The 23,385-nt window shown below is 39.4% G+C and overlaps 1 protein-coding gene across 21 annotated transcripts in view; it reads right to left on the bottom strand.

The window, feature by feature from the left end:
* Positions 1–23,385, bottom strand: part of LOC126361861 (serrate RNA effector molecule homolog) — a 195,827-nt gene that overhangs the window by 84,989 nt on the left and 87,453 nt on the right. For all 21 annotated transcript variants that reach the window (XM_050007828.1, XM_050007841.1, XM_050007839.1 and 18 more), the window contains one exon: positions 2,164–2,230. In XM_050007828.1, the coding sequence (XP_049863785.1) occupies positions 2,164–2,230 (67 nt within the window). The remainder of the gene's footprint in view (positions 1–2,163; positions 2,231–23,385) is intronic.

Raw genomic sequence — 23,385 nt, forward strand, 5'->3', positions numbered from 1 at the left:
GAGAAGCGGGTGCAGTTGGCGTGTTAGCTGCTATTGCCATGAACCCACACATGAGTACACGGGACACTACGAGAGCCGGCGGACTGAGTCAAAGTAGTGTCATGCGCATACTGCATCGTCACCGCTTTCACTCGTTTCATGTGTCGCTACATCAGGAATTACATGGTGATGACTTTAAACATTGAGTGCAATTCTGTCAATGGGCATTAACAGAGAATGCGTTGCAGTTCTACCTGTTTACCGATGAAGCAGGTTACACAAACCACGAGGCAGTGAATCTACGGAACATGTATAAATGGTCCGTGGACAATCCTCGCTGGCTCAGACAGGTAGAGCGACAGCGACCGTGGACTGTAAATGTATGGTGTGGAATCATTGGCGACCACCTCATTGGTCCTCACTTCATTGCAGGGGCCCAAACAGCTGCAGAATACATAGCGTTTCGACAGAATGAGCTGCCAACGTTGCTCGAAAATGTCCCACTCAAAACGCGTCGACGTATGTTGTATCAGCATGATGGTGCACCTGCACATTCCACAATTAACACCAGGCTGACCCTCGACAGGATGTTCGACGGGTGTTTCATAGGACGTGGAGGTCGCATAAATTGGCCAGTCCGTTCTCCTGATCTTACACCTCTGGACTTCTTTCTGTGGGGCACATTAAAGGAGAATGTGTGCCATTATGTGCCTACAACCCCAGAGGATATGAAACAACGTATTGTGGCAGCCTGCGGCGACATTACACCAGATGCTCTGCGACGTGTACGACATTCATTACGCCAGAGATTGCAATTGTGTGCAGCAAATGATGGCCACCACATTGAACATCTATTGGCCTGACATGTGGGGACACACACTATTCCACTCCGTAATTGAAAACGGAAACCACATGTGTACGTGTACCTCAACCCCTCATGGTAATGTACACGTGCGTCAGTGAAAAAGACCAATAAAAAGGTGTTTGCATGTGGATGTAATGTGCTGTTCCAGTCTCTTCTGTACCTAAGGTCCATCGCCGTTCCCTTTGGATTCCTACGTAATTCGCTGCTCTCCAATACACACAATCAAACAGCGGAGGAGTGGTACTCAAGCGTCAACTTTAGGTTACAATATCCCCGGATGTAATTAACATTTAACAATGCAACAAATGGCATTGATTACGTATTTGTTTATATGTTCAGATGTGCTAACAAAACTAACGGGGTTCCATTTTAAAAAACGTAGGTTTGTGTTAAAAAACTTACTTCTGTGCATTTTTTTATGGTTTGTATTAACCAATTACACTAGCCTCTCTCCTCACGTTTGGTCTGTGGAATCAATTTGTCAGTATTTGATGTGGTTTACGAAATATATCCAGTGGTAATGTTAGGTGACTCACGCTGTATATATATGCTTGTGTCTGTGTATGTGCATATGGGTATGGGTATGTATGTGTGTGTGTGTGTGTGTGTGTGTGTGTGTGTGTGTGTGTGTGTGTGTGTGTGTGTGTGTGTATACCTGTCCTTTTTTCCCCTTAAGGTAAGTCTTTCCACTCCCGGGACTGGAATTGACTCCTTACCCTCTCTGTTACAACCCACATCAACCCACATCCTTTCGTCTTTCCCTCTCCTTCCCACTTTCCTGAAGAAGCAACCGTTGGTTGCAAAAGCTTGAATTTTGTGTGTATGTTTGTGTTTGTTTGTGGGTGTATCGACCTGCCAGCGCTTTTGTTTGGCAAGTCAGAGAGAGAGAGAGAGAGAGAGAGAGAGAGAGAGAGAGAGAGAGAGAGAGAGAGAGAGAGAGAGAGAGAAACATTCCACATGGCAAAAGTATATTAAAAACAAAGATTTCATGACTTACCAAACGGGAAAGCGCTGGTAGATAGACAGAATAAAAAAAAAAAACACACAAACACACACACAAAATTCCAAGCTTTCGCAACCAACGGTTGTTTCGTCAGGAAAGACGAAGCAACCGTTGGTTGCGAAAGCTTGAAATTTTTTTATGTGTTTGTGAGTTTTTTTTTATTGTGTCTAACTACTAGTGCTTTCCCGTTTGGTAAGTCATGGAATGCCTTCTTGCAGGCAGAAGCAAAGCTTATAGGGTGAAAGTGAATCTACTGTAACAGTCTGCACAACAACAAAAAGAAAAGTGCTCACAATTGAGAAAACTTATAACATACCTTGAGAGCATTCATCTGTTCTTCTTTTCTTTTCACTGAATCTTCAGGGTGATATTTAATTTTAAACCTGTTGAAATGATAAAACATCATGTAAAACACAGTTTAATAGGATAACAACGTTCTCTTCATTTTAATAATTACCTATAGCTATTATCTGTAACAACATTTAATTAGTGTGATGCACTAACCTCAAAGTACACAATTTGTTAATGTCATTCAATTATTGTTACACATCAAAACTAATTCTGCACTTGTAGCTCTACCCCAGCTTCACACTACTATGCAATTTTGATAGCACCACATAGCCTACATACACGAAACGTACTTATTATTTCTTCATATACAATCCCGTACAGCCACAAGTTACTTTAATCTGTAATTAAGCCTCTACATTAAAAAAATGAAATTAACTCATATTCTGATAGAAGGCTCTTTCAACACACACAATGCATCTCCATATCTAAACAATTTCGCGAGACTGTGACAGTCTCCCTCCATAAACTTTCAAAAACACTACAACAACAATAATAATATTTTTATCTGCTCACCCTCATATTATTAGTCATAAATAAATTTCACAAATGATTTTATAGCAGGAAATGCAGGCATGTGTTGAATTTACCTTTGATTTTAATTCTGTACTGATTTTTTTTCTTTCTCTTTTGTTTACACATTATGTTAATGGGGGTACTGTAAAAATTATCTGACTGATGAAGTCTCACCTGCTTGCTGGAATTTTTTTGTAGACCATGACGTAGCTATACAGAACAAACGCGAAAATACCTATCTCCTACGCGAAACCCATTGACATAATTATGTCTGGGTATTGTATCAAAACGACCACTGCATTGTGCTCAGTGGTACCTAACTAAAGATGATTATCTGGGTGCACCAAATACTTATTTGAAAATAAACATCAGACAAATCCTTTGGCTTCACATCTTCTTCCATATTCCATTAGTTCTCACTTTCAGTTTAGTATGAGTTAATCACAAACTGAAGCAGTTAAACTTCCATTGTATATTTTCCATTTTTTCTGTATCATCATATTCATTTTCCATCTTTCATTTAATGGAGCATAACACATAAACACATTTAACACAAAGCAAATAATTGTTTTGCATCTTCGATGAGATGTAGAGTCCTCTTAATGTAAGAAAGGTGGCTGTAGGAAAAAATTGATTTTAGAATATAAGAGAATTTTGTTGAAAAATTTCATATTTTGCTCCTCTGCCTTCTGCCATTTATGCCTGAAACTAATAGCCTACAGGAACAATGAAGAACTGTTTCACTACATGGTGGCCCTCTAAAACATATACAGCAGAATTTGCCGAGTAAAACTTTTTAACTTGTAACAAAACACAATTAGTGCTCTAAATAAATAGATAAATATAATTTATGGTGTTGAACAGCCACTGAAATTGGTGTGAAGTGCTAATAACATGAAGTCAAATGCAGTGTAAGTTACGAACAAAGATCTGAGGTCATAATTATTGGTCCTCCCATATTTGCAGTTAAGTACAAACAGATTTCTGTATCTACACAACTAAACGAAAGAAAATATATCTAAAGACATCTGCAAGGCAAAAATAGTATACAAGCCAGGTACAAAACAAGCGCTATCATCAGCCACATACTTGAAGAGACCAGGCATTACAATGGAAGATGAAAATCTCTTCTAAAGTAACAAACTCCTTTGAGTACAACTAAAACTTCACATTTCTCAATTTCTGCTACGGACAAATACTGTCCAGTATTATTCATTACACTGACTCTATAACACTGTGTCACTGCTTCCCTTAACGAATTATGATAAAATGCTAAGATAGATTCGGTAACAATAACAAATACATCTGCATTTCCACCTCCAATCTAATGTAAGTGAATTTTTACACAAAAGCCTCATGGAATGCAGTAGCAGAGCTTTCTCTCTATTTTATATTAATGCCTGACATCTTGATCACATGAAATTTGTTAATCTTGTAATTTATTGACACTGATGAGGATTTCTGGATTTTTAATTCATCTGACAACAAAGTTAGATGACTCAATTAGTAACATACTTGGGCAATGGGTGAAACCAGAGTAAATGTTGAGTCTGATAGACAAAGATCAACCCAGTAACAACTGAAGTCAGTAACAAAAATTGCATTGTTTACTAGTCCTGTGAAAATTGGACATATAGTTTTCTATTGTATGCTCCTATAAAAGCAAAAAGAATACATATCAAGAAACTGTAGTTAACACTTCAAAAAGTTCACAAAGACACCAGTTCATGAAGAAGTATGGTCCGGTCCATAGTTCATAACGTATTCAGATATTTTTAAATGTGTGTAATATCTGCCACTCCTTGTCCTAATTACTTTTTACTATCAGTGTAACTCCACCAAAACACACAGCCAATCAATCTGAAAATATCACTTCTTATTTTGAGCAGTGCTTACAAATATAATATACATAAACATAAAAGATTACTGACTTCATACAATATGAGGGTCTACTATGTTATAGAATTATAAATAAGGGGCTAATCTTTAACAGAATAAATACTGGTGACTGCAAATTGTCATCTTCAACACACAACACTAGAAAGCAGTGGACTGAAGATATAAATTATTGACACTACAAAAAGGCAGCAAGCATATGAAGACTAAAGCATAAATAATTAAACTGTGTACAGAAGAGTTGAATAACTGCTTGCATTAGACTCACAGGTGGACCAACACATTATTGACTTGCTCAGTTTGTGAAGTTATCTCTTTTGATAAATTACCCATTTTTTTCTTAAACTGTGGTTATTGGTTTGTCTGTACATACACATTACATCTAATAATTTCCATCCCACTCAAATAATTCCTTCATGGTGTACCATAATTATTTTTTGCCATGGAGAGTAGTTATAATATTCTCCATAATGAACCAAACAGATATGGATGTAGACAGATGTAGGCTGCATTGAAAGAAGAATTTTGTGAAGATTATTTGTAATATTGCTAATCCATATACAAATAAAATCTGAGTGCTGGAATGGCACTACTGTAACATAAGATTATTATTTCTTCGCAAACCAATGACTAAAAGGATGTTTGATAATTTTCAGGTAGTATCATACTATGCATCCAGCTGAAGCAGGAACATTGTTAGGTACGAATACAATAACACGTAAAACAAACAATTTTTATTGTGTGGAAAGAAAGAGGGAGAAAAAAAATGAAAAATCTTTTCATTGCCAGATATTCCAATTATGGTGCAAGTAAAAGACAAATATCAATATTTGCTGCAAAATATGTGTAAGCAATCTTTACAATACCACTTTCGAGTTAATGCTGAGAAGAAGAGTCCAGAACAAGATGATCATCTGTTTGTAATGCATACCTACAATTATGGAGACAGTCAAAATAATATTTTGCACTGTATAATGCTAAGTACATATCTCTTCGTAAGTGGACTACAACGAAAGGTGCAGTTTATACACTGTAACTTTTTTTTGGTCCACAACAAACTACACTGCCCAGTCCCTTTAATGTGATCACCTGTCAAAAGCCTGGATAACCAGTTTTTTCAGCACAGACCACTGCGGGACATGCAGAAAGTAAGTTAATGAAATTCGAAAAGTTATCAACAGGGATGCAGGGCCATGTTGAGCCAGAACAAGATGGTCCCACAGATTCTCAACTGGGTTGAAATCCATGGAGTTTGCTGGTTAGGGGAATACAGTGAACTCAATCTGGTGCTCCATGAATCATTCTCACACATACTGCAAGCTGTGTGACACAATGCATTGTTCTGCTGGTAGGTGCTATTGTGCCAAGGAGAAAGAAACCGCTTGTAGGGCTGGACATGGTCACCGAAGATATATGTATACTTTGTGTTGATCCATTGTGCCTTCCAGAATGATGGAATTACCAAGGGAGTGCCATGAAAACATTTCACAGACCACAATTCTCCCTTCTCTGGTCTGAACCTTTGCTTTCAGGCATTTCATGCCATACAAGCAAATGGCCATCTGTCTGATGGAGTGCATAACAGGATTCATCTGTAAAGCCCACCTGTCACCACTCATTGAACATCCAGCTGCGGTGCGGAACTGGCATGCCAATTCCAGCCTTTGTCACTGATGAAGAGCAGTCAGCATGGGTGCATGAACCATGCACCTACTGCAGAGAGCTGTGCGCAGCAACATTCACCGAATAGTAATTAAAGGAGACACTGTTGGTAGCCCCATGGTTCATAACATATTCACATCTATTTGCTTGTAAACATACCCGCAGCCATCATTCACCCCTGTCTCTACGGCTCATGATGCACCACACATGCCACGTATAGCACATTTTTGCCTTGCACAGTATACTTTGCAATTCACAAACTTAGCCATGCCAGAAATGTTTCCAGATCTCTTCTCTCCAGTGGTCCCACATACTCCTCACCTCTGAAGCAGTGTGCCCTGTATGAGCCGAACGAAACGACAGACCCACCTCCTGAAGACCAGCCATTCAGGATCTCCCAAACGAATCCACATTCTGATATTCCACCCTATGATGTTGGCGAGGCATAGTGGCACTTGGTTACCTGTGGTACTTCGTATGATGGCTCTACCCAGACTGAATGTTGCCTACGACTGACCTGTCCGGACACCCAAAAGAGGGTGCTGTTGGGCGTACATGCTTACCATTTCTCTGCTATTTAAATCACTTATTTATGGTTCAGCTGTTCTACATGTCTCCTTATTGTGGTGTGTTGTAGGCTACTGCTTCTGAGTGTTTCACTTCTTACTAACACTAATGTACATTACTTTACACGCACATTACCAAACTTAATTATAAATTATGATTTTTTCATTCAGGAACAACAGATTACTTGCATGCACTTAAGTAACATATAGGTTCTCAACAGCTGTGTACAATAGGCAACAAATAGGAGAGTTTGAAAATCAATGCTGTTAAATTTACGGCAGTGAAACACAAATTTCATGATCAGATGAAGAAAGAACAGAGCATTATCATGTAGTAAATAACAATGGCTGACAACTCTGTAGAGAGGGCAGTAAAAGAGTAAGCTAGGTTTTATAAGATGTATTTTATTAATGAAAGCTGTGGCCGAAAGCTCTTAATTGTGCCTGACAACAACCTAATGTGTTCTCTTTCTATAAGTGGCAATCTGTTTTTCCCTACATCACTGTATGATGTTTCTATGTATGTCAGTAACAAGAAAATTTCTAGGCCTGGAAGTAAGTAACCATGTTTATGAGGTCAAAAATACATTTAGAAGTACGCAGTCAATTTTTAATTTAATACACTTTGTTCAGTGTATTTCCTTGAAGTAAATTCTGCCCACAAAGTGTGGTTCTAGAATGTCTTCAAAATTATCATTTACACTTGTCATGATCTCTTCATTAAGTTAAATATTTTTTTCCAGGCATCAGTGGAAGATGAGATATTAGTTTGGTCATCAGAGTGGATGTTACAACAATTCATACCTCAAATCCTTCTATTTTCCCACTGCCATGGCACTGTAGAGGGAATTAGCATTTCCTGAAAGATTAATTGTTTTTCTTTTGCAATCCTTGTTGCTTCTCAATTTTTCTTTTGTTTTCTATTTTTTGTTTTGCACCAGCCCGCCCAAGTGCACAATATATACCAACACAATGCCAAGAAAAACACCAGTGTTCAGTAATACCCAACAAGGAAAACTGGTACTGCAGCAGTAGTAGAACTAATGTGCTCATGCGACTAGGTACAGGCACACTCTGATTAAAGTGGAACCCGTTTTTACATTGCAGTGCAAGCATGGAATGTGAGTGCAGAAAATGACTTCGCTGGCTGGTCCAATGGCTTCTGGTTAACGCAATCAAATTTTCTAACAAGACAGAGAGGGGATATATCATGTCTGTAGAGACAGCAATTGAACAAGCAGCCAAAATGTTTAAGTTCAGCAATAGGATGCTTTGCAAATTACAGAAAGAAGAACATGATGCCGAGGTTTCTACACCGAAAGAGGAGAACTCAGATGCTTGCACAAACGATATGGATAAATGTATTATCAAGCAGCAATTTCTACACACAATGTAAAGAAATGCCAACTTTGTGAAAACTACACAGCTTTTCTCGCACTCAAATGAACTTAAAGTCTAGCTCTCTTAAAAAAGACTGTTCTGCCCATGGGATGAAGTTTTCAAAGGTGCTACAATAAATGTGTGACAACACACAGTTGCAAAAAGACAATATAAATCATCCGATTCAAAGCGGCCTCAATTTACCTTTATGAAACATTGATTCACATACATTCACAAATTTTGGCAAAACTTAACACTGTGCAAGAAATATTATTGAACGAAAATGCTAGTCAGTGTTTAATTATTGTGCATGCAAGCAGTGACATGGGTTGATAATTAAGTGTTCACTTCTTACATACAACAAACACCAAAACAATGGAATATCACTCAAAAATGGACCATGAAGTAGTCTTCTTTATTTGTGAACAATGGTATTGTATCTATCTTTGATGCAACAAGATATACAAATGCTGAAATATTTTCAAAATTAATAGAACTAACCAGCAACAACCACATTAGCCTTCACAGCAGGCTAATTTGGAAATTATTGTACATATTTTCTTTTACTGGCAAATGCTCTCACCCGCCATCATTTACTGGATGCAAGACTTTCGATAACTCAAAAGGGGAAGGGTAGGTTCCAATTTTCCAAACACTGTATGGTGGTGGGCAAATAAAGGAAATAAAGAAGTTAATAAGATGAGTAAATGATCCAGCAAAGGTTTAGGAATAAAATAAATACAATTAAAGAATGACTGGTCAGCGTCTATTAGCTCAGTGAGCTTGGCTGTTCTAAAGGCCTCAACAATCTTTGGTCCTATCCGGTCCTGGTATTGACCAGGACAGGACAGTAAAACACATACAATCATTAAGTGTGCAAGCAAAATCAACTTTACACAGATGGTACACAATCCACCTGTCGACAGACAGCAACTGAACTTTCAGAGTCAAGAGAGTCAGCCAAGCACAAGCAGATAAAATCAGGTAAACTTCCCTACAAGCAGAAAGCTTTCATTGGAACACTAAACACACACTGATCTGGACAGAAAAATTACATAATTTCACTCAAGAAATTGACCAACAAAAAATTCTCATACTTGCTCTTCAAGAAACACGACTGACTGACAATGAAACTGTGGACTACGGGAACTACCGCACCTTCAAGAGCAAAACACAACAGAAGGTCGCAAAAGGTGCACCAATCTTTGGAAAGGCCTTTCTTGTACACAAACCCATCATCAATGCTGTTAAAGAAATCACACCAACAACAATCGATTCATGACCATGTGCATTCAGATGCCAATAAAATATATACGCTCATCAATGCGTATGCGCCCACAAATATCGAAAACAAGAAAAATCCCAAAACTGTTGAACAATTTTGGAACAAGCTTAAAAAAACTATGGTCAAATTCAACAACACAACATGAAAATCCTAATGGGAGACTTCAACACTCATCTCGGGAAAGAAAAAGCTTATCGAAAAATTATCGGCAAAAATTCTGCACACCAAAACACTAACACTAATGGCACACATCTGATTGACATGTTCCAACAATGCAACCTCAAAGTTATGCCCACCTACTTCAGAAAACCGCCACAAAAAACAGAAAACATTGCGATCCCCCATCCAACATCTTGGTGAATATCAGATCGACCACATTGCCATCTCCTACCCCACTACAGAATCATCTATGACATGTCCAAAGATGTGCAAACATCAGCTTGGACCACTACTTCACCTGAGTTAAAGTAAAATTCTCTCCGAAAGTACCACATTTAAAAAATCACATATCCAAAAGTTTGACACATCTAGAATTCAAGAAACAACAATCCCACAAGAATGGGAAAAAAGACCAACCAACAACTGGACTGACTTCTGTAGCAAAATAATCAGAAAAGCCAAAGAATTAATCCCATTTAAGAAAGACATCATCAATCACCGAATCGCCTTTCAAAAATACAACAGCAACAAATGGCCAGAAACCCTGAAACATTTCCTCGATATTCGTGAAGAGATAAACAGAACCATCACAAAAACCAAATGCAACTACATCACCAAACTGCTCAAATCAATTGAGGGCAGCTTCAAAAATTACAACAGCATACATTTCTGTAGTGCTTCCACTAAAAGAATTAAATGTTACTCACCACAAAATTTGACCTTCACGAAATAAGATGGGAAACTCACACTCATCTACCAAGAAAACTGCAAAGAACTGACACACTACTTTTCTGATCTGCTTAATTGCCCTGAACCGTCCAAACAATTCTCATACAAATCCCCAAGTCACACGAAACCCGACACTGATCTGCTGACACAAGAAGAAATTCGATATCACATCACAAAACTGAAGAACGGAAAGACATCAGGAGAAGATGGAATCACCACAGAATTACTGAAAAATCTTGGAACCTGATCATTACAGGAAATCATACGGATCATTCAGGACATATGGCAAAGTGGAACCCTCCCAGACAATTGGAAATTTGCACTCATCCACCCACTTCACAAAAAATGAGACAAATCTGACATGAATAACTACAGAGGACTCACTCTCCTTTCTGTTTCTTACCTTGCCTCTTACTATTCGAACCCCTAATACGTGAATATCAAGCGGAGTTCAGACCACACAGATCACATACTGAACGAATTTTCAACCTGAAGCCTATACTGAAAATTCGAGCTACATGAAATCTCCCAATCAGCTGCACATTTGTCTACTTCAAGAAAGCTTACAACTCCATTGGCTGACAATTTCTGTTTAATATACTCAAAGAAAACAATCTGGATCCAAAAGCACAATGCCTCATCCCACAAACCCTAAAATACACAACTTCCAAAGTCAAATTCAATGGAGAAATCTCTCAACCTTTTCCCATCAAGACTGGCATCCAGCAGGGTGATGGCCTCTCCCCACTACTTTTCAACATCTTTTTAGACAAAGTCATCAAAGAATGGGAACAAGAACTGAAAAATCCAAAGATCTGGAGACCCATCAGGCTAGGAAAACAAAAAAGATAATATTGATTTCAAATGCCTAACCTTTGCTGATGACCTTGTGATCCTTTCTGGTGATTAACAAACAGCAATCCATGTGATTGAAGTCCTCAAAGAAGATGCCGAGAAAGTTGGACTGCAAATTTATTTTTCTAAAACCGAACTGATGCCTACAAAACACATCTAATCACAAAATACAGCACAGTAAAAAAGGTTAACCACTTCAAGTACGTAGGAGAAATTATTGAGCCTACAGATACAGAAAGTTTAGCACAGAAAACACGGAAACTCAAAATGCAGAAAGCGTATGGGAAAGGTGCCAGCATCTACAATAAAAAATGCATAATCAACAACACAAAAGTTCGACACTACACGACTGTTTTCAAATGTGAAATGCTCTACACCAGCGAGACTCTAAACCTTAACTACAAAGGAGACCTAGAAAATATCAAAAAGGCTGAAAGAAAAATCATCCAAAAAACCTTGTCCCAAAATTCACAGACAAAGGATACCGTCTACACTCACACACAGTCACAGAAAAATATTCAACATCGAAACTGATTTCTACAAACAACGACTGAAATTCTATGGACACGTTATGAGTCTAGATGACAACCAACTAACAAAGAAAATTTTGATGTTCTTACAGAAACTGAAAACGGCAAGTCTGGATAAAACAGTTCCAAACTGACCTAAAAAAGACCTAAATCTCACTGACAGACATCGAAGATCAAAATGTCTTCAAACATAAGGTCTACAGCTGGGAAATTTCATCAGAAGACAAATCCAAGGTATCTAGAAGAAAGAGGGGTGAGATGAACATCAATCTAAGCATAGCGAGATGAAACAATTCTGGAAGAGCAAGAAAAATAACAGCCACAGGTCATAATTTGCTTTATGTGATCCTCTCTGGATCTAAACAATGTAAATAAATAAATAATGAATAGTCATTTTGATAAAGATTTAAGAATTTCATCACACCTGCTGTGTCTCCAACTCACAACCTCTTGCAGGTCAGGTATATGTCTTACATCTCTTAAGCTACACCACTATTCAGGACAACTCTGTGCGTTTTAAGCTGTTGACTCCCGAGTCTACAGTATCAAGCAAATTCATTTTGTTGGTTACTCGAAATGTCTTCACGCTTTGGTACACGTCTAGCCATTACAAGTGCCCAAAATGTTTGATTACAATAATGTCAAGCCATGATACCTTCACAATTATTCTCCACAGTGCATGTGATCTGGCAGAAGTAAAAAAAATGTCATATGGATAAAATTTTTTTAGACATCTCTTCTTGAAGAATGCCAATTAATGATGATGTAAATAAAATAGAAAGAAACTTCCACAAGGGAAAAATATATTAAAAACAAAGATTCCAAGACTTACCAAGCGGGAAAGAGCCGGCAGACAGGCACAATGAACAAAACACACAAACACACACACAGAATTACTAGCTTTCGCAACCGGTGGTTGCTTCTTCAGGAAGGAGAGGGAAAGACGAAAGGATGTGGGTTTTAAGGGAGAGGGTAAGGAGTCATTCCAATCCCGGGAGCGGAAAGACTTCCCTTAGGGGGAAAAAAAGGACAGGTGTACACTCGCGCGCGCGCACGCACGCACACACATCCATCCGCACATACACAGACACAAGCAGACATATTTAGGCAAAGAGTAAGGTGCTGTATGTGACACCAGACCTCTCATAAAACTACCAAAGCAAACACCAGTATTACCAGCCCCTCTCTGCTTTTTGGGCATCATAAGGGTGCTGCTACCATGGCAAGATTACCACTACGCTTTGCTGAATAATAAGAACTTTTCACCTTTTCTGAACAATAGAAATAACTCTGTGTTGGTGGTGGTGGTGGTGGTGGTGGTGGTGGTGGTGGAAGGATATGCAAATGGATTGAACACTATCCCTAAACAGAACTCAGTAAATTATTCTAATTATTATACTTCACGATTATATATAAGTAACCTGGCAGAGACAAATTTAACTCCTTGAGGCTGTTTGCAGCTGATCCAGATTTACAGATGTGGATCACACTGCTGGAATGAAGGGACCCAAGATTATTTGACTGGTTGGTCACTGAAATCTGTTAGAACTGTCATGTGACTAAGAGGGTTACTTTCCGAAATGAATTACACTGGATGACCTCATAAACGTAACTGTGGTGAAGACAGCTGTCAGACTAAAATATATTGGTAGAATCAAAAGTATTCGTAATTCACTCATGACAGAGGTCACAGGAGCAAAAATTGACACTTGCACTGAGGCTGGCACTTGGGCACTAACACAACACACACCAGGTGATGCCTATAGTCGCTACAACAACCCTCTTGGCAGGAGCCAAGTGCCACCTAGAAAGGGCATCAGGAAGTGCACATGACAGTCAGATCTCAAGGTGTGGTGTGGTACAGAAGCTGCTGGTGAAGGCAGTGCAGTTATCTGGGTCACTTCTGGGGCACAGGTGGGCACTGGACCACGTGGCGGAGGACACGCTAGCAGTTGGTCCACAGGAGATAGCGGCTCAGGCAACACATAGGCTGGCTTAACTGTTTCCGGCAACCGTGGTACATTTTCCATTGAAGGGAATGTCCATGGTGCACCCTCCCCTGCTGACAACCTGATGCTGACCAGTGTTCAGCAGCTTGAGGGCCAGTCTAATGCCTTCCCTAGGTAGCATGACATGTGAGCATTAGGTGAGATCCTTGTGCACGAACAGCGGACTGGTACTGTGTTTGGGTGGTTGTGGGGAGCGTAACTCCTCACTGTATTCTCTGAGCATAGATGGGTCTATCTTTTGTCATGCGATGGCTTCTATGAAACCTCAGGATAGTCTCAGTGTTTCCACGTGCACTAACTCTGCCGAGGAACCACCCACGTCTGATCTCGTAGGTGCTGCAAAGCCCAAGGACAACGACTGGCAAAGCCTTTGCCTCAGTCCATCCCACTGCACAGCACATCAGGGCTGCTTTTAGGGTGTGGTGCCATGGTTCTATCATTACTTTGCTGAGGTGGTAGCCAGTCATTCAATGATGGCTCATGCCACAAAGTGTTGCCAGTTTTGCGAACCACTCTGACTCAAACTGCCAGCCTCTATCGGTTGTGACATTGAGAGTGTCGCCGAACTGCGATATCCAGTGTCCTATGAAGGCCTGCGCCAAGGTTTCGGCTGAGGTGTTGTCTATCAGAATTGCCTCAGGCCAACGAGTGGATGTGTCGACAGTGGTAGCAAGTAGCACTGGCTGTTTGAGGTGATCCGATTTCAATGTGGACTTGTTTAAAGCGCACTGTAACATGGAGGAAATTACCTACTGGTACATGAAATATACCAGCTAAACTTGATGCATTGTCACTACAGACAGCATTTTGTCCACTCTCTCCAATCTCCTCCATCTCTGGCCACCTGAAGCAAGCCAGAACTAAACAGAGCGTAGACCTCATACCTGGGTGGCTCAGGTCATGCATGGATTCGAATGCTTGCTGACAAACGTTTGGAGGCAGGTACGGTTGTGACTTGGCTGTAGAAACATCAAAATACACTTGTTTGCCAGTGCCAGGAATGTCCACCAGTTGTAGTTGTCATGATGACCACATGTCTTGTAAGCTCTTGATCTCACATCTGTGCTTCTGCGAGTGCTGTATACTCGATTCTAGAGATGCTTCCGACAAGAGAGAGGCAGTCTGCCATGCTGCTGTCTATACATGAGATGTCAACAGTGTATGGGATATGTACAGTTTCTGACTATATTGTTTCGCCGAGCAGCTAAGGTTATTTTGTCCAAAGGCGAACGTCAATGGCTAGTGGTCAGTAAACATGGTGAAGGCTAGAAGTTCAACATCAACATAAGGGCAGAAGTACTTGATGGCTTTGCACATTGCCACTAACTCCCTGTCGTGTGCACTCCATTTCTTCTGTAGGCAATCAGATTTTTAGAAAATAAAGCTAGCAGCTGCCACTTCTTGTCAACACATTGTTCAAGTACACCGCCTATTGCCGTCTGACTCGAGTTTACTACTAGTACAGCCAACTGTGCATTCAGCATTCAGCCAACTGTCCATTGTTTAGACTTATCAAATGTCGCGATCATATCACCTGTCGAGGTAATTGTTAAGTTGACTTTAAACTTCAGACCCACCTGAGTGGCTGTCAGTGGCAGGTATAGTCAATAAAAGCTCAGCATGTCTAAATAGCACCTCAATTCTTTGTATATGGCTCGCCAGAGTAGCTGGTGAATAGCCTCAAACTTGTCCGGCAATGGTAGCAAACCTGAGGGAGTAATGGGGTGCCCTACATAGTCTATCTGCAGCTGTCAAAAAATGCACTTTGCCATGTTCAGTATGATTCCATTTTTACTCAGTGACTGGAAAACCTGGATGAGATGCTGGTAAAGTTGTTCTGGTGATGCAGAGAACACTAAGATCTCCTCCAAAACGACAGACCATGCAGCAATGAATCGATAAACTTCTTCCACATCCACGCCACGTTCCAGAAGCTGAAAGTCAAGAACTTGCTCTCAAATAAGCTAAATGGCATAATAATGGCTGTCTTTGCATGTCCTCACTGCCACCACCGGAATCTGTGTGTAGGCCTTGGTGCAATCTAGTACAATGCATACATAAGCGCTGCTCAATGCATAGTAGCACTCACGGAGCACAGGTACTGAGAATCTGTCAGGAATCATGCAGGTGTTAAGAGCTCTGTAATCTCCACAAGGTCACCATGCACCACACTTCTTAGGAATGAGGTGCAGGGTGAAGACCATGGGCTATCAGATATACACTTAATGCCCTCTTTGATCCTGTTATCAAACTATGCCTTTGCTACCTTCAACTGGTCGAACGCTATGTGATGGACAGTGTTGCGTCGGATATCCTTCGGTATGCCTGGTGGCTTCAGTAACGCCAGAAAGTCTTTCAGCAGTGCAGCATATTCGTCGTCTGCATTAGTTGTCAGCCAGGCAAACTGGATGGGTGTGTGGTGAGGGAAGCTTGCAGCCATCAGCCTGGTGGTCTGGTCTAGAAAGTGGGCATTGGACATGAGTGGCAAAATGTTATAGTATGTCAGGAAATACGCACCTATAATTGGCTCTCAAATATCTGCACAGTGAAATTCCATGGGGACACACAGCAAAAGCCGAAATCCAGTTATATTCTGTTCAGGCCATACGTGGGGGCAGGCTAGTTATTTGCGGCTACCATGCAGAATGTTGTACATGGGCAACACCAATGTAGCAGCATGGGTGGTAAATACATAAATCCAAGCTGGTGTCTATCACGTACTTATGGCTGATGTGTCGATTGCTGATGAATAGGCACTATACCATTGGCCGGTAATCTGACAAAGCACATACGGACGATTGCTGCTGGCGTTTGGGTACGCACATGGCTTGGTGCAGCATTGTGCACATTCCCCAAAATGCTGATAGGACCACCAGGTCTCCTTCTGCACATCAGGCATTAGTGCAAGAGAGAGAGCACCTTCTATCCTTTTGCCAGCTGTGACCACCACCAACACTGCAACACACTACCAGTTGGCCAATTTGTAGAAATCAGCTGATCAACTTTCGCCGCTAACACCTCATACTCAGTGTGCACTAATTCAGTAGTTGTACTCACACACTGCACACTGCACAGTCATGGATGCAGACTAAATGGCATCCAAGTACTTTGTCGACCAATTCTCCCATGGTGTCTAGCGGCACCTCTGACTGTGTCACAATAATATTCTTGTTAGAGGGACTCAAGCAACTACTCCAGATCACACGCAACAGCTGATCCGGTACAGCACCCATGTCAATTCTGCTTCTATGCTGCTGCAGATACCATGGCAGTGTTCATTCCATAATATTCTCTTGGGTCAGTACATGTTTGATGCGTTCCTCTTGAGATGCAGAAACACTGGAGATGAGTTCTGACTTCAAGCTGTCATACGCATTCCCTTCAGGTGGTGCGACAATGAAGTCCTGAACTCCAGCCGCGTACTGCTGTTCCAATTGGCTCACCACCAATGTCAATTTAGAAGCATCTGTAGTCACACAAAAATAGGAAAATTTTGCCTCTATCTGGGCGAACCACAAAGCCGAACTGTGAAGCCAGAATGGCAGTAGCCACACAGATAGTCTGGACAGAGTCGGGTTCAGGCAGTCTCCGGACTTTCATTGATTATGTTGTTTACTTGTGTTATGTACGTGTAGGCAGCCAATCATGTTGGGGTCCACAATTTGGTGCTGGGTACGAGAATCAGGCGTTGAGATTCTGCTATGCCTGCTACACAAATAACACATACACCACAATATCTTCATAACAACAACATAACTTTATTTGATCACAGAATGCTAAATACAGAGCTCATGAGGACTAATAGTAAATACTGGGCACGTGAGACTAAGAATGCGATAACAGATCAGTTGCACTTAGTGATCTCGTTTTTTCTTGCATTACTAGGATACTGTACATACGAACCCATACAAGACTAAAGGCAAAAAATAGAATGACCAACTTACAAAATATAATGAAACAAGAAATAAAAGCTCTGCACCTGACGAGAACAAAACACAGTGCCCTAGTAGAATGTGCCAACTTGGTGTACGCATGAATATTAACACTTGCACTCGGGTTGACGTGTGTGCACTAACACAACACACAACAGATGGCAGATGGTGCTGCAATTGCTACTGACTCCAAGACAAGTACCATGAATCATCACCAATTTATTTACTCAAGAGTGTGAGTGTTGCAAATATGTTCAAGCATCTCTATGATAGGAGACGACTTACATGGAAGTATTAATAACTGTTCTACCATGTTGCAGCCACATTTGGTATGTAGGATAGAGGGAATGATTCTTGTATCCAATGTGCTACACACCACATAATGCCTTTTTGAGTACATACATTTAAGAAGAATACCTAAGAAGTAATTTTATCTTGAGTAGCACTTACTATCAAGGAGGCCTGACCTCTCACACACACACACACACACACACACACACACACACACACACAGTCAGGACACTACATGTAACAAAATAGCTTGTGTAGAAGATACGGAAAAGGGTCTTATTAGGGATATTTGCAGGTTTATGACAGTCACAAGTAACAATTTAGCAATAATTACAACTACTTACTGTTCTCTACATATGATTTGTCTCACATATGGCAGAACACTGCAGATTAACAGACAGAAGCAAAATTAGATACAGATATAAAACAAAAGTTGGAAACAACAGTCTCCATATCTGAAATGCATGAAATAATATAATCTGCTGTACAAAACTCCAGAAGAGGGAATATCAGCTTTTTCATCTTAAGCCATTTTACAGTGTGAGTGTTGATGCTCAATTATTGTGTTTTGCTCATACAATTGCACAAAATATCTTCTGCTTTCTGGAACTTTTTGACTAACAGGAAATATACTGTATATATTTTACAAGGGCCACCAGTGATTTAAAAATTATTATAAATACATAGCAAATAATATTCTGGCAGTAGCTAGACATGCATGGACAATAATTATTTCATATCAACAGAATACTGATAGTCAACAACTAATTTTACAAAATGAACATTTTCTTGCTCACAAAATTTTCTAACAGCGAGAAATAAATGTGATTTGAAGGACATGTGGGCAAAAGGTAGGAATAATGATTGAGAGAGGAAGAAATAATACTTCTAATTCAAGGAGAAAATAAGGAAACAGTTCATTAAAAAAATCAATAAAAATTAAAGCACGGCTTCAAAAAATTGCTAACATATCTGGAATAAACACAAAACTATATAATATACACACACACAATATGGTCAAAAGTCTATGGACTTCCCAATAAAAGCATATCGTGTGATGAGAGGCTACACTTCTGAAGGTATATAAATGCAGGCTCAATGTGAATAGACATGTTCTGGACCACTGTTAGCAGTGTAATTCTGAAGTGGACCAGTCAGGAAAACAATAAATCCAATCATTCTTCTGAAAGGTCAAAGAAATAAAGTGATATGGAGCACCTAATAAAATACAATGAAAAACTGAATGTCACATATCCCAATCAGCTACCACACAGGACTTACATAAACAGTTAAGATACAGAAGTCTGCTACAGCACGAGATGAAAAAAGATTATTTCTTTAGTGGTTAAGGTCATGTTGCTGTCCACTGACACTGGTGAATGTGTACTGTAACCTGGGGCAGGAAGGTTGGGGAGGCACATATCATTTGCTAGTCCAATAATGCCCAATAGAGGAAGGGCACCCCAGAGCAGTTGTCAGCATACTCACTGGCAGGCCCAGCCAATGTATGCTAACTGCCTATTACATACGTTCTGCACATATACAACCGACCACCCCTACCAGCGTGTGCTTGGCCTGTACAGTACGATCCCATACACTATGGCCTGGCTGGCTGACTGAGTACCCTACAACAGCACACTCACTCTCTCTCTCTCTCTCTCTCTCTCTCTCTCTCTCTCTCTCTGTGTGTGTGTGTGTGTGTGAGAGAGAGAGAGAGAGAGAGAGAGAGAGAGAGAGAGAGAGAGAAGGCCTCGCTGTTTGTATGGGGAAAAAAAATCAGATGTCCAAAGACTTTTGGCCACAAAGTGCTGTATAAAAACAATATGTAACTAAACAAATTAAGCAGTTTCCAAATATTAAACAAATTATTTTGATGAAGTATTACAATCCTTTTGGGAGCTATAGCTGCATTGTTGCAAATAAGCATACAGATGTCAGTTGGTGCATGGTCTATACCTTTTTTGTCCAGTAATAAAAGTAATTCATGTCAGATAACTAATAACCTAACTAACAGAAATGTAAAGCGAACCATAAAAAGTGTATTTCGTAAATCAGCAAAAATCCAATATTCAGAGCTGACCTCACACGTATATCTTTTCAAACACAGGCAAAGGAATTTGTCTACCTCGAACTAAATGGAACAACATTAGGAGAAAAACATAGTTCCAAATTTTATAAGTAAACAGAAAGTTCTCCTGACAACATTTGGAATAAGAGGTGACTTTGTCCTTTATTGATTTTAGTAAAAACCTACCTGTCTTGCAGAAATCTTGATAAATTTATCATTTGACTAGTTTTTATTTCACAAGGAAATCGCTACTTACCATATAGTGGTGATGCTGAGTCGCAGATAGGCACAACAAAAAGATTTTCACACTTAAAAGCTTTCCGCCAATTGCCTTTGTCAACAATAGACACACACACACACACACACACACACACACACACACACACACACACACACACACACACACACGACTGCAACTGAAACCAACAGTCGTGTGAGAGTTGCGTTAGTGTGAGTGTGTGTGTTGTTGACAAAGGCCATTGGTCGAATGCTGTAAGTGTGAAAACCTTTTTGTTGTGCCTATCTGCGACTCAGCATCTCTGCTATATGCTGAGTATCTACTTTCCTTCTCATAATATTATTACACTCCATCCTGGATTTCCCGCTGTTTGATTTCACGAGAAATTTTCTGCAATTAGTCCTGACTGTAGAGATACTGATATAAAATATTGTCAAGGGTGACAACTTCTGTCATATATGAAAATGCTATAAATTTTACTTTCACAGGCAGTGTTAAACAAGGATCTCTAATGACATAGCTGTTGATACTGAAAGTGCGATAGCTGAAGCTTTTCCATGTTCCCAGCACTGGACACTGGAAAGTAAATATATTACACCGTAACTGTCAATGTACCTTTTTGAATTTTGATAGTGGAAACTGTTGCTTCTAATTACATTGCAAGGAATCCTCTACCCATAATGAAGTGACTGACTTGCAATGTTTGTCTTTTGTAATATCTACAATAGTGTCGGCACATGGCGTCAACACTGTTGATTAAGCCTAATTTTTTCAAGACTGATTATGTGATGAATTTATACATACATTAATTTTCTTTAATGTACATTAAAGGTATCTTGTTTCTAATCATGGATGATATTCGTGAGAAGCTGGGCCACACACTGGAATTTTCTGGCATTAATATCACAATGGACAACATTATTTCCTCTAAAATGTATATGACCTCTTGGCAGAAATTCGTACGAGTTCTAGATTTCAAATAAGATAAATAAATTTACAGCTGCTGCAATACTAATTTTTAGACAGTTGTTTCTGACATACTGACATTTGGAACAGCAACCATCTATAGGCTACCTATTTTGATATAAAGTACGATCATCAGGCCATCCTGTGATTAAAAAAAAAAATCAAAGCACACAGTTAAAATAATTCTTTAAGAAACATTTAAAAATACTTTTTTTCCCCTATGACAGCAAACTTGTATAGAATGCAATCTAAAAATATGGGCAGCCCCTCAAGCCTTTCCAAGTAGGCGTGTCATATACTAAAAGTAAAGGTCAATTCCACACTTGAAATAGATGTAAGCTGTGACCTGCAGTGATTAAGAGTGAATCCTATGTACAGGGGGTCTTCTTATAAAAAATTAAGGTCACAATATAAAAGAGATAACACAGTGTGATTTTATTAAGACATCTCAAACTGCCTGAAAGTAAAGCACTATATTATGTCCTGACTGTCTAGGCCAGACTGAGGATGTGACTACATTCTGTTACCATGGTATCCCACTCCTATATCTTTTACAAAAACACGGTATTTTGAAATCATATTGGAAGTCTCCAAATAGCTGTGAAAATCAACTACTTAACTGATACTTGGAGATTGTCTTTAGCTCCATTCAGTGCAAAGACTGTTCTGCATAAAGTACATGTGTTTTCATGATTTCAAATCAGTTGTAAAGCAGGAAGCACATAACAATGTGGAAGAACTATTATTCATAGTGAACTGTGGGAAGGTTAAAAGAGAGATTTCCAGTAACTCGAAGTCAGTGTTGTATTTCTATGGTTTCAAAATAGAAATATGATTGTTCCTTGTGTCTGTGGGATATCCTTTGACAGCATATCATTACCAACAACAATATTGGTACACGTATCACTTACTTCAACCTAGAAAACACTACATGACAAACCACTTACAGAATGAAGCAGAGTTGTGCACTCTGCTCTTTGTGTAAAATTGGGCAGTATGAAGAAGTTTGCTGGACACAGAAGGAGATACTGAGAAAGCATTTTGGTGTCTTTGCAAGAATTTTTCACATCTCAATGACAGCAAAATAAAAGTAGGTCATCTGATAAGTCTGTAAATGTACAAACAATTTTAGAACCACCACCTCAATAATGATTTGTAACCAATGGAAAGTAGTCTCAAGTTTCCTTTCCTAAGTGTACATCAAATTCATTGGAATTACAAAGGCAGGAAAAAAAACACAAGACTAATGGAAAATCCTCTGCAGTGCTGTAAGGGACGTCCTTGAAAGTTGGGGTGCTGACATTGAAATAATGACAATGTTTCCACCAACAATTTCAGACTTGGACAACATATCAAAAGAAATGGAGTGAATATATGTTAATTTATCATTAATGGACACTTCATGTATTTACCTGACAATAAGACAATTCTGAGCATAAGACGATACCGTTTTTGAACAGGCTCCTTAAGAATTTTATGTTCTTAATGTATTCTGACTAATCAAATTTAGAAACTGTTTTAATGATAAATACCAAAACATAAGTCTCGCCCTCTTCATCAATGTTGCATATTAGTTTGTACTTCGCTTAAATTTCATAATGCTTGAAGTTGAAAAGGTCTTCTTTATGTTTATTCCAATAATTTCTCACGCAATCAGGAAACCTTAACTGTATTTCTCTTACACATACAAAAGAACATTTTGCTCCAATGCAAGATATACTCGCTGACTCGGTCCTTAAAAGTCTGGTGTGTAGAACTGGATTTCTATAATTTAGTCTTCATCTGACACCACCTACAAAGATACACTTTTGTTACATCAAGCTCTCTACCTGCTGCACAACTGTCTGTGCTATTTGCTTCATAAATAATCTCTGCAGCATAAACAACAATTACTCAAAATAAGTTTTTTACTGTCTATGATACTAACCAAAGAAGGGAAAGCTAAACGATGGAAGGAGTATAGTGAGTTGTCTACAAAAACTAGATGAACTTGAAAGCAGTATTATAGAAAGGGGGAGGATGTAGGTGAACACAAGATGGGAGATATGATATTGTGGCAAAAATTTGTCTGAGTGCTGAAAGACCCAAATCAAAACAAGGATCTGGGA

This window comes from Schistocerca gregaria, chromosome 1 (genome assembly GCF_023897955.1).
Source record: "Schistocerca gregaria isolate iqSchGreg1 chromosome 1, iqSchGreg1.2, whole genome shotgun sequence".
NCBI lineage: Eukaryota > Metazoa > Arthropoda > Insecta > Orthoptera > Acrididae > Schistocerca > Schistocerca gregaria.